Raw genomic sequence first — 14,352 nt, forward strand, 5'->3', positions numbered from 1 at the left:
ACATAGTTTAGTTGGGTGTTGCGAGCAACATGCTTATTGCATTATTTGAGATGCTTATGCGAGTTTAGTTTGGTCCTGTAATTAATAAGCTGAACATAGAGATGTCAAAACAAACTAAGGGTCTATTTGGAGAAGCCTCCCTAGAAGCAATTATAAGAGAAGAAAATAGAAATAAAAAAATAAAATGAGTTTTTTTAGAAGTTAAAATAATTAAGTTTCAATTAGCTAATTTGTAGATGTTCTTTTATCTTTTAGAGTGTGTTTGGATGAGTGAAAATTTCAAATGTTTCAATTTAAATTCCTTCATTTTTAAAATTGTGTTTGGATAAAAAATTGAATTTCTTCGTTTTCAAAATTTTGTGTTTCGATAAAGAAATTGAATTTCTTCATTTTAAAAATTTCTTATTTTGATAAAATAATCAAATGCATTCTTTTTTAAAATTTTATATTTGAATAAAATAATTTTTTAATAAAATAATTATTTTTTTCATTAATAAGTTCTATGTACTATTTGGGTAAAGCATATAGGCTTCCGGTCTTTGAGACAACCCCATATAACATAGCTAAAACTATATTTTAGGTGCCTAGCACAACAAAGGATATTTCCATGCATCCTTTAACACATCCATCCAACAATAAATTCCAAAATTGCCAATGCTATGAATTGATTGAGCTCTACACTTGAGAGACTACTGCTAGTCTTTGAGACAACTCAATACAAAAAACCATGTTTTCAAGAACATGACGGAGGCTATTTACAAGCATCCTTTAATACATCCATCCAACCAAAAATAGCCAATGCTACAATTTCTAAGCATCTTTTATGATTGTTGACATAAAAAACCCAACAAGTACAGGTTTATGTGAAACTACAATTTCTATAAAAAAAGACAAGTATATATAATTTAATTTGCAAAATGAGAAACAGAAATACCAAAACACCAAGAGACTGAAGGAACTTGTCAAAAGAACTATTTCAAATGAAAATACTACTAAAACAATATAACCAAACTATTAGTACACTTGACCTTTTTTCTAAGTACATTGATATATAATTCTATAATGGACAAGCTTACTTTCTAGGAATATGTGTAGAAAATTACAAGCTATTAAGCTCATAAATTGAACCCTAAAGGCATGTTCAGAACCCACTATGGCACTAATTCAATTGACTAAATAAGGATTAGGATAAGGATAATGAGAATTCCTTTAATTATGAAAATATTGTCTGGAAGAGCAAGATTTTTTTTTCCAATTCCTATATAAGGCAAATCAACATCCACATTATTGACAAGCATGTAGCTTTGATGGTAATGGTATAAAATTCTAAACAATTTAAGAAATAATTTGCCAAAAATATATTAAAAATAAAAACTGACCAGTTCCATCACAAAGTTCCACACAATCAATAGCAAATGAAAAGGGAGAGAAATAAAGTAATCATATCCAAACACAAACCTAAAATCCCAATAACTATAAGTTTTTCCTTGAAACAACAAAAATAACTTCTGCCAAATATATTATCACCTACCTTTCTCTTCTCTTTCTCTTACAGTAAGATGTGAAGCCTTCAGTTATAAACCAAGAAAAGTGATCTATCTCTCACTCCTGAAATGTAAAACCATAAATACTTAATCCTTCGAAGTTCAATAAAACTGCACCAATGTATGTGCATGAGAAACATCAAGGAAGTATCGACATTCAGTTAAATGTACATACTTAAAACACCAGGCAGAGTCACAAAATACTGATGAACCACAAAAAGATTTATAAATAACAAATGTCATACTATATTAAAAAGTTAATTCAAATAGCCAAAAAAATTTCAATTGAATTAGAGCCAACATATTTATGAAAAACAAAGCAAGAAAAATAAAATCTAAAAGCAACAAAACAGGACGCTGAATGATAATTGAAGGAAGTTCTACCAGTATGAGCAAATATGCATCTGTTAGCCACTGGAAATAAAAAAAAAGAAAAAAAGTCACATGACTTTCTTGAATCCATTAACCAACCATTAGTACATACATCCTAAAACAAGAAAAAAAGTCACACGACTTTCTTGTATGTAATTTCACTTGGACTAACGTGCCATAATTACACACACTTGTACTTAATTATTATCATCTAGTGATAATTGATCTCATTTTACTCTTTTTACCATATCTACACATATGAAATCTAGTTCCCCCAAAGTGAACAACTTATTTTAGAGTGCAAAGTAAGCCAGGAAGTGATATCACTCTTTTAAGAGTTTTTGGACAAACTCTGAACCCATGTCAAAATTGCAAGTGGACAGAAAATTATATAATAATTTCTCATATACATGGAAATAATTAGGTGTATCCAAATATACATGGCTCTCTTTTACTATTTTGTTGAATCAAAAACGGATCCAGCTTCAAAGCCTCTTGTTCTTTGGCTCAATGGAGGTCTACATTTTCTCACTTGCTACAACTATATTTATGTAACACTGCCTGAAAAATTAGAATAAGTCTAAGACTTTGGATTAAAAAAAATGTAAAATCAGTATAGAATATAGACCATTTAGTTTCAGAACATGGTTTTAAAATTTCCTAGAAAAATGTTATATAAGTGAATTCCTGTTTACAGGACCAGGTTGTTCTTCTCTTGGAGTGGGTGCATTCTCTGAAAATGGACCTTTTAGACCAAATGGAGAAGTTCTGATTAAAAATGAGTACAGTTGGAACAAAGGTACTTCATTGAAGTATTGACCATTCCATTATATTTGCAAGAATTGCTCCAATATGATAAGAGTTACTTTGTGATGCAGAAACAAACATGTTGTATTTAGAGACACCAGTTGGAGAAGGGTTCTCTTATGTTAAAGGTGGCTCCTCCTATGACTCTGCGAATGATGAGACAACACGTAATCTATGATCCATCTTTCATTATCAATTGCTTTAGAACTTTGTTTTTATTATGATTTTTTAATCTTTTAAGACAAATAAGCTCTTCCTTAGAAATTATTGGACCTTTCTTGATTCCTAATCTCTTTCTCTCATACACCATGAGTACATCAACCAAAGCTTGGATAGTGGCATCAAGAATAGGCGCAGTGGAGGCCTTGAAAGACCAATTAGGTGTATGCAGATGGAACTATGCCTTAAGGTCACTACAACAACATGCAAAGAACAACATCAGATCTTATAGTCAAGCTAGGAAATTGTCCTCTGCATCCTCTGTTGCGGTTTCCAACAGAATACTCAACAAAAGAAAGGAAATGTGATAACAAATTGTCCTTTCTTTTTACTTATTTATTGAAGGATTTTGGATTGTATAATGTATCTATTACTTAGATGCAACATCAAATCTTATAATCAGACAAACTCAAATCCAAATCCAACATAGTTTGGTAGAAATGCAACCTACAAACCCTAGATTATAGACACGAAATGCAAATTAATAAAATCAAATAGTAAAAATAGGATTGAAATAAAGATGAACACAAAAATCCTATAATACTTAGACGAGAGAGCAAGAGAGACTAACCAGAGACAAATAAGCTGTGTTTTAGAGAAGAACACGTTGAGATTGAGTGCTGTTGCAAGAGAGAGATTGAGCGCAGAGAGAGATCCGAGAGTGAAATGAGGGAGAAAACACGTTGAGAGAGAGAGAGAGAAGAGTGATAAATTGTTGGAGGAAGGAGAACATGTCATCCTAAGTTCACAAGAATTTCAAATTCTTTAATTTTTGAAAGAATTTGAAATCCTAATATTTAAGTTGATTAAAATACTTGAACAAAATACTGAAATTTTAATTTCTTTTCAAATATTTTATCCAAACACCTTATTTAACTGAAAAGTAATTAAAATTATTTAAAAAATTGAATTACCCTATTAAATTTCTCCACCCAAACATACTCTTAGAGAAATTATATGAGAGAGTTTTTACAAATTAGCTAATGGTTAACTAATTAATGAAATACTCATTCTAGTTTATGAAGATGTTTATTTTATTTTTTTCTTAGAAGTATTTCTAAATAAACTTATTCAAAAATAACTCTAATCTACTATATTCCAACTTCAACTAGGAAAAAAAGTTGAGTTGGATCCATTTTAAGATTTAGTTGAAAAATTCAACCTAATCTTAATGAGACTACGAGTTAAGTTAGATTAAATTGAGCTGTCACAATGATATATATATATATATATATATATATATATATATATATATATATATATATATATATATATATATAAAATAAATCATTCATAAGTTAGTTTACTAATAAATAAATAAATAAAATCTAAATATGATGTGACAATCACAATAATATCATCTTACTAAATTGTGTTGACACAAATCCTCTTTAGAAGCTATTATCATAAATAAAATAAAAGTAGATAAAACAACAACATAACATGAAATTTATAATAATTTACAAAATATTATATCCAATAAATTAAATAATATTTGATCAAACAATCTATCAAAATATCAAGGGTAAATAGTCACTTTTATCTCTGAAAGTGTAATTCACTAACAAATGTATCCCTCAAATATTTAAATGCAAAATTTAGTCCTAGAAAGTATTAAAAGTGTGACAAAAATATCTCGTCGTCAACTTTCATCCGTTACCGTTAAAAAAGTTGTTTACGTGACATAGAGGAACAAATTTGTTACAAAATTGATCGCCAACGTGGTCATGCTAAATAAATTGGACGAAAATGTGAGTAAGAAATCATTTTTGGACGTAAATGTCAGTAAAAATTTTATGGATCAAATTGTCAGTAATTTTTTTCTTAGAGGAAATTGTCAGTAATTTTATTTGGACCTAAATGTCAGTACCTTCTTTTGGAACAAAATGTCAATCACAAAAAAAAATTGTGATAGATTTTGGCCATTTGGATGAAAATAGTCACCAATTTTGGACGACAATGTCAGTAATTTCATTTTTTTATGGGTAAAATATAATTTTATAATAGATTTTGCGACATTTTTTATTGTTACAAGCATAACGTCACAATAATAACCTAACAAACTAATTTTCAAAAATAATTTATAACAAACATAATATCAATAATATTGATTATGAATAATAATTTTTCTGTCACAACATAAATTATCCAAAATAAATATTATACCAAAATAAACATTGTATTAGTGTATTAATCATTATAGTTTTATCCAAATTATAATAATTAGTTACTATCTAATATAAATAAAAGATTAATCTATCTCATATTTTAGTTCTTCGAATCTTGATGGCTAGACATTCCAGGTGTAGGTATGAAGTTCATGTAATTCGATTGGTTCTTGTTATGAGATACTCCATTTGGCAGTATAATTCAAATTGGTGCTGGAGGCCTAAGTGGAGATGGTCTAAATGCAGTTGACATCGGTGGAGGTATGAAGATTGTTTCCTACAGCACTAATAAATAGTGATTAGTTATGCATACCATAATTTAATAATAACTAATCAATAAAATGTAAAAATCACTCACATGACTTGGAGTTGGAACATTTTGAGTTGAAGCATTTTCAGCATTAGGAGTTGGAGTAATTTCCAAATTAGTTGAAGGTTGTTCAACTTGTGGAGCAAATTGAAAGCAGTTAATCTCATTCTACATATATGTAAAATAGTCATTAGCCTCTGCACAAATTTAATATAATTATAGATAAATAGATTATTGAGAACTAACATTAGTAGGTAATCATTAGCAACTAACATTCCACATGGATAACACAAATTTCATGTAACTATAATAGACAAATGGTGTATGCAGTGGCATTCTCTAAAAGGAGTAATCATCAAAATTTAAAGATAACCTTTTCCAACAAAATAGAGTAGCCAAATGGTTGCTAACAATATATATGATTATTCCCTTCTTATACAACACAAACTACATTTAAGAACAAATGCTTGCTAACAAAATTTTAAAGCAGTATACAACACAAACTACATTTAATAATAACATACCTGCATTAAATCCAAAAGAAATTAATCATGTACTGAATTAACAAAATTGCATACTCAGTGGATTAACAGCAGTAGATCAATTCACATCATACACAGAATAATTGACAAATTTAAGTTAAGTGGTTATTGTATCTGATGGCAACAAATCAATTCACCACATACACAAAAAATGGATTTATAGCAAGTAGATCAGTTGACAACAAGTAATCAATGCTTAATCTATTAAAACCATGCCCCAGGAACAATAAAAAAATTAATCAGATGTTTAAAAATATCTTGTTGGTGTTGTTGTGGTTGCATTTGAGTTATTGCCTTCTTCAACAGTAGGTTTCCACTTTTTTGGTCTTGGTAAAACACCACCATTAATGCATCCTCTACTGTTATGACCATTGAGACCACATCTAGTACATGTAACCTCTTTATAGGATCTTTTTAGTCTACTGTTACTGACTTGGCCCTCATTCTGATCCTTTCTTCTACATTTTTTGGGTCGATCAGGTCTCCTTTTAATATGGGGTGGTGTCAGCCTATCAAACGGTGTAGTTTCCTAATATTGTTGACTCTTGGTAGGGCGTATTAAATTTTCATAGGTTGCATTGTAAGATCCAATAGTCAACATACCATCACTGTAGTCCTCTAGTTTGTGGTTATTGTATCTGATGGCAAAAATCGCATGCCTACAAGGTAGACCTATGTACACAAACACAATTTTCATAGAGATGCAATACATAAAATCCATAATTTATAAACTTAAGTCATGCAGTGGTATACCTGGAAGTTGCCACATCCTACATGTGCATGATTGGTTTTGTAGATCGACATCAATTCTTGTTTCATGATGGCAGACCTTAAATCTAGTTCTATGAGGATCACCAACCTAGTTTGTAGTCCACTTGTTGGATTCAAGTTTCTTCTTTTCCAACCTTGACTGTTGCATAGGTACCAATGGGCTAAATCTTGTAGCCATTTTCAGTTTTGCACTTGTCATCTTGTGCATTATATACGTCCTTATATCCTCACACAAACTCAAAATTGGCTTATTTTTTAACTTTAAAATCTTTGCATTAAAAGACTCACAATTGTTGTTGGTTATGTTGTCAACTTTGCAATTTTCACTGAAGTAAGCTTTGGTCCATGATTCACGGGGCCACTTGTCTAAATATACCCATGCTTTTTCATTCTTCCTTTTTATAGCTTCCATACTAACATAAATTCTGCTTCAGTAGTAGATCGTGCACACTTCCAAACTACACCTTTTAACTCTTTGTCTTTCCACTGCTTTGAGAAATTCCTCCATAAAGTGCATAACACAATATCTGTGTTTCACACATGGCATAACTTCCTGCATTGTAGGAAGCAACCCCTATATATAAATAAACATTACATGTTAAATATCAAAACAGGTAAAGGCAGGGAAAATTAAACACAGATAGAACAAATTATATTGCTAGCATGACACACTAGTATGATTTGAATGAAATCACAAACCAAATTACTACAGAGTCAAAAATAACCCTGATGTTTATAACTTATTGAAATTTATATCATTCAATTATTATACTTACTGACAAAAATTTCCACGATACAACATATCATATTGCTATCATGACACAAAACTATCACATATGCATGCATGAAATCAACTTTCTATATTGAATTGCACCTTTTGGATGTCTGACATGAAATTTTAGCCATAGTTCTTGTAGTCTCCTATGTCTTCATGTAACAAAGTGATTAATCACTTCTAGTTATCTTTATCTTTAGTATTTACTATTGTATATGCAATCACAAAAAAAACATTGTTTGCATGTTGTCCCTTTGCTGCAAGCAAATGACCACTATAGTACCCTTTCAAGAAACAACCTTCAAGACCGATAAAAGGTCTACAGCCAGCCTTGAATCCTTTCTTGCATGCATCTAAACATATATAAATTCGGTGGAGTTGTGGAGAAGATCTAGCTATGGGAATGCAATTCATTTTCACAGTTGATCCTTCATTGCTTCTTGTTAACTCAAGTGAATAGTCCCAAAGCTTAACATATTACAATTGGATGCTTCCCTCAACCAATGATCAAGCCTCTTTGATAGACCTAAACATCTTTCTTTCATCAATGTGCACACCATAATATTCTTTGAGATGTTCATGTGCCTCCACATGATTTAGGTTTGAATGAAACCTAAGCTTATCAACCACCTTTTTTGCCACCCATTTTCATTGTAACTTGTTTATTTTTGAAGACCCTTCCACATATGTGCTCCTCCAAAAAAGTCTTGATTTGAAAGCTTTTGTAACTTCAGACCATGAACAATAAATTTCCCATGAACATCCAACTTGTTTACAACGTGCTTTAGCTCGAATGGTGTCAACTTTTACCCATTTCAAATCTCTACCATGGAAAATAGTAAAGTCTCTCACAACTTCAATAAACATTTTGATGGTATCAAACTCCATCCCAACCTCCAAATGCACTTGTCCAAAACTATTTGTAGGATTGTATTGAGGATACACGATTTTAGAATTGGAGTCACCTTCATCATCACTGTTGGGAAGGGATTGGAATTCTTTAGACTGGTAACTATCTGCCAATGTGTCACTTGATTGTCCATCATCTTCTGAAGACACATATACATAGTCTGAGTCACTTTCAAAATGATAAAAAAAATCAACATCCCCATCACGTTCTTTAACTTCATCATCATCTGCATCACTATTCACTTCAGTTTCAACTCCAACAACTTCAGGTTCTGTTTCAACTGTTGTTTCAACGACTTCAGTTTCTACATCTTGTACACCAAGTCCAACTACTTCATTTTCATCATCTGAACCACCTTTAGCACCATCATCATCCATATCTTCAATACCATTTTGAGTACACTCTTCAGTAACAGTCTCAACAACATTTTCTGCACTGCAATTTATAGGCATTGCATGTACTTTAATCACCGGCCCAATTTCACTAACAGGACCCCCCATTGGATCAACATTTTCTAAAGTATACATGCACTTCCTTTTCTGGATCAACAAGCCCAATTTGGCACATAGACAACACATCATGATCATTCTCCAGCCTTTGTAAACCAATACCACACACCAAATAACATACTGAAACAAACTTCACATAGTTGCGACAGGCTTTGCACAGTTCTTAGGTGTCCACACATCAACCAAATCTATTTCAACTTCTGCCTAGACACAAAATTCACCACCGACATACTCTAGTGTCCCATTTGCATTTTGTATGAATTTACCATTGTGGTGCAAAATAAGAATGATTTCATTAGGCATCCTACAGAGAAACATAGCAAACATTAATTGTATTTTCACAAATAGATAACACAAAAAGTTTCATAACAGAGAAAAAAAGACAAGTTTCATAATAGAGAAAAGAAGAGAAGAAGTTTAAGAATAAAGAAGAGAACACAAGAGAAGAGGTTTGACAATAGAGGCCACATGGACGATGACCACCACGAAAAACACGACGGTGACGATGCCATTTCGGTCAACGAAATATGAAAATGACGACGACATCGTTACGGTCATCGTCGAAACCCCAAAACAATCGTCTATTGACGATGAAGACACTAGCCGACGACGGTGCCATTACAACCAACCAATAAACTCCATACGCGTAAAAAAAATTAAAAAAAAAGCATACAAAGATGACACAATATACGATAAACTCCAAACTTGGGTGTGTGTCGCTGTGGTCATCATCGACGGGAATGAATGTATGGTGGTCGTCGCTGTGGTTGCGAAATTTGGCAACAAACTACTTCTGGAAACAAGGCTGTAGAAGTGTGGGAGATGAAGCACTTTCAGGAACCAGACTTTGGAAATGAAGAAGTTTGAGGAAGTGTGGGAGATGAAAAAAAAAATCAAGAACGTTCAAGAACGAAGAGTTACTTTTGGGTTGTGTAAAAAAAAAAACCTTTTGGGAATGAAGAAAATGAACAAACGCCAAAAGAATAATTTTTCCCACAGTCTAGGAAAATCAAAAGTCACTAAATTTGCATATGACAAATATGTTTCTACGTTGGCAGTCATGTAAGTAATTTATTACTGACAAAATTGTCCCTCTGTATCACGTAGACAACTTTTTTAGCGGTGACGGGCGGAAGTTGATAACATAATATTTTCGTCGCACTTTTAATACTTTCGATGATTAAATTATATATTTAGATTTTTCAGGGACACATTTATCAGCAAATTATACTTTCAGGGATAAAAGTGACTATTTACCCAAATAGCAAACCAAAAAAGTCTAACTTGATGGTTGAATCCATCCAAGTTGTTCCTTAACTCAACGAGTTATATGAGATGAGTCGTTGAGTACGTTATACAAATTGAAAGATTGAATCACACAAACCAACTTGTTTTCATAGATTTAATAAATTTATCCGCCCAGTTTAATTCATTTTAACACCCACTTTATTAAAATGTGAGTTCTTAGACTCAAGGCAACAATTAAACCATGCATTCCACCAAAAGTAGGGCTTTGGTTTATTCTAAGGGTAATCAACGGTAGGTTTCGGATTTAGAATTGAACGAACTTGAACAAGAAATAAGTAAGATCAAATCTAGGCGTTTAAGGTGTTAGTTAGACTAGGTGGTGAGTCTATCAAGTTTCAGTTGCCTCTGGTGGGTACATGAGAGTTAGTCTTCGTCAGATGCCAATAGCTAGAAACGAATATATATCTTCAGTGATAGTCATCTTCGCGGTTGACAAATGTAACACCTTGTTGTGTTAGTAAGATTTACTATTTAATTTTAATTAAATTAAATATTTTATTTAATTTATTTATGAAAATGTGAGTTAATGTTTCACGATATAAATATAAGAATTATATATCGTAGACATACATTAACGTAGGATTAATATCACAAAGTCATACATCAAATAAAAGAGTAGTACCAGATGAGACAACATTTGCCTCATGCATCTCCAAATATAAATACAAGCTAATATATTAACGTCATAGACTTTTTGATAGTCTAATTTTGTGTTGTATAACGAGTATTTTAAAAAATTTACTGACTATTTACATACACAACCAATAAAATTAAAGTAAAATTTGTATTAATAAAAATTAAAACTCAAGTAGCATTTGGAAGCCTTAAAATATTTTGACTATAATGTAATTTTAATTTCTTTATTTTTGTCCATAAGTAATTTTAATTTTCTTATTTTTAAATTGAAATATTTAGTTTTTTTAATGTAATTTTGATCTTTTCATTCAAGTTAATACTTTGACGGTCAAATAATTAATATTAACTATTATAAAATATGTTTTTTTTTATTGAATTGAAATTTATTTCAATTAAAGATTAAAAATAAAAATAAATAAATTGTGATCCTTTGGTGGCTACTGTGAAACTCCAATCCCTAACCCGTCATTCTTTCTTCTGCACTCCCTTTGATCGTTGTCTCCGGCCGCCAGAACTCCATCGCGTTGCCGCGCTATATCGGCCTCAGACTCAGACTTGGAAAGATCAAAACACTCTCTGGTGAAAGGAAATATAAGATTGGTGCAATGGTTAAACCTTCTTACATTTCCCGCATTGTGAAGACATCTTATTCAAAGTTTTACAAAAAAAAAATGCTGGAAGGGTTTAGCCTTGTTCACAATTCTGGCTCCTACTTTTTTCTTTTTCTATTGATTGCATCCAGTGTGATCATAGTTACAGTGTACTTCTGTTAGAGGGTGTTTCTTGTTCACTTAACCTCTTAATATAAAAACAAAGAATTGTGTTAACTCTCCACGTAGTATATGAAATTGTAGCAAACATGAGGTTGTTTTTGTATTTGGGTTCAGTTTTTGAAGAATAGCAATTTTTAGGCGGAACTCCGTCGTGTTGAAATGTATGCACTTGGAGCCACTATGCTCTAGGCTTCGAGGAATTTTTGAATGGGGAAGTTTACAACGTTGGTGAATATTTGAGGGATTAGGCCATAGACGAAAAGTACTGTTGCAGATGTGATTCTTGGGGGTTCTCCAAGGAAGATTAAAATGTGCTCGGAGAAGAAGCATAGACAGTTTGAACTTTGAAGAATGCTTGCTAGTGTGAGAAGCACCGTTGATCTTTGCAAGTCTAAGTCTGATGGGAGGGGAGTGCGGAGGAACCAATGAGGGTTAGGGATTGGAGTTTCATGGTGGTCATTGAAGCAAAGGATCATAGTTTTTTTTTTAATTAAAATAAATTTAGTTTATTAAAAACACAAATTTTATAATCTTCAAGTTAATTATTAAAAATATAATTTATTGACCAAAATACTGATTTGAATGAAAGAACCAAAATCATTGATATTTTTAAGATGTGGGATTATATATTTTAATTTTAAAATTAAAGAATTAAAATGATAACAATAGGAAGATTAAAATTGTATTTTAACCCAATATTTTTAACCAAATTTAAAATAAAATCAAGTAACATACATATTTTATACTTTCATTAACATAATAGTTAAGAATTTCTTCTTAAAAAACATAATGATTAAAATATCTTGAAGTATAATGTTAAAATAATATAATAAATAATGTAAATGGTATAATGGTAAAAATAAATTATGTAAGAAGAGAGAGAAAAAAATCCTAACTTATGTATAAAAAAGGTAAGATTGAAATTTAATAAATACTTTAAAAATAAAAAAGAATAAAACAAAATAACTAAAAGTCAACATTTTAAAAAATATTATTTAAGTAGAATTTAAAAAATGCTACTATTGATTTAAAAAATTTATTTACTAAATATTGTTCATAAGATTAAAAAAAATTAATTAGGAAAAGAAACTAAAAACTTATTTAAAAATGATTGCGAAACATAACCCAAATTATCAATTTGCCTCCCAGATTGCAAAGCGTGGCTGAATATTCTTTGATATTTGTCGCCAATACCGGTTTTGCTTTTATTATGAAATTGAATGAATGCTATGAATCCTATTTCTATACGTGTCTTTTTTTCTTTTTTTGGTGAATGATCTATACGTGTCTACCATCGAAATCATTAGTTTAATTTGCATGCAAAATACGGGTTTGCCTTAAAAAACGATGCACATTATTCAGAGGGAAAAGGAAACATAGGAAAACAAATACTGAACTATAATTTAAAATTTTCAATCCTTTTTCATGGCCTCCCAACCCGGAATATTTTTTTTAGTGTTCTTTCTTCTAGTTGTGTGTCACAAATAAAATAAAGGGGGCGAAAATTAGATGTAGTGTCGAATATTGTCTCCCAATAAAACCCTAAAGTAAGATTGGTGAGCTAATCAATCAATTCAAGTTAAATCATAAAACGTCTTCTTTTTTAAGCCCTAATGTACATCATAAAATGTCATTCTGTCCTTTTGTTATTACCATTCAAATCAACCTTTATCAATGGCCTTTAAATATATTTACTCTTCTAAACAATACGTTCACACGATCCAGTACGGTACGTACCTTATTAAACTATTCTTAATTACAAGTTACAAGTTTCTTTAATCATCCAAATAAAAATTATGCAATATAAGGCATCTTCTTCATCTCGTAGACCAAAACACAGTCCACTATCCCTTGTTCCACGTGGTTTTGGGTTCTCATAAGAACGACTATTTCAAACCCCAAATTTCCGACGAACTCATGAAACATATATTCATTAAGCTATATAAAAATGAGACACATGCATGCATATTTCAAACTTTCCAATCTCAAGTTTCTTCTTCTCCCTATTTTTCAGCCATGGTCCAAAGGTAACCAAAAGAATATATATTATGAAGTTTCATGGAAAAATACGTAGGGCCATGAGTGAGGGTTAAAAAGAGTGGGTCAATCACGTTGTTACCTGGTCCTCGTCGTGACAAAAGGAAACCAAGCAACTTTTCACAATCTCATTTCATCTTTATCCATATATAGCTGTTTGTAACGTGCTTGTGTACAAGAAATTCCAGGGCACACTGTCAAAACACATAAATTTTTTATTTTTCCAACCAATACTTTTATCTTATTGCTTTCATTTTTTTTTAAGGAATTGCTTCCATTATTTGTTCTTAATGTTTATCTATTATATTCGATTATATAATATTTTTAATTTTAGTTCAAACTTAATCAATTATATATGATATTCTATTTTTTTACCATGTTATAAATATAAAAAAATCACACAGTTTGCTGATGATCGTTAGAATCTCAACTATGTTTTTTTAATTTATAAAATTTAAACTCAAGACATTTTATATAATCCAAAATATTCCAATCGTTTTAGGGTGCTAAGATCCAAAGTCGAGAGGAGATCGTACGCTAAGGTCCCTAAGCACATAACCCAATCTAATGTTGGTTGATGTTTCTCCGTTGAGTCATATCTAACAGTAATAGTTTTGAAAATTATAATTATAAAAGATTTGGATGAACAAAAGTTAAATAAATGCCTAGTC

The 14,352-nt window shown here is 31.0% G+C and overlaps 1 protein-coding gene across 1 annotated transcript; it reads left to right on the forward strand.

Moving 5' to 3' along the window:
- The first annotated feature begins 3,031 nt into the window (after positions 1 to 3,031).
- LOC114397351 lies at positions 3,032 to 3,250 on the forward strand. The gene has a single exon (XM_028359413.1). The coding sequence runs from the start codon at positions 3,032 to 3,034 to the stop codon at positions 3,248 to 3,250; it is 219 nt and encodes a 72-aa protein (XP_028215214.1).
- Positions 3,251 to 14,352: the final 11,102 nt, after the last annotated feature.

Source organism: Glycine soja, chromosome 18 (assembly GCF_004193775.1).
Source record: "Glycine soja cultivar W05 chromosome 18, ASM419377v2, whole genome shotgun sequence".
NCBI lineage: Eukaryota > Viridiplantae > Streptophyta > Magnoliopsida > Fabales > Fabaceae > Glycine > Glycine soja.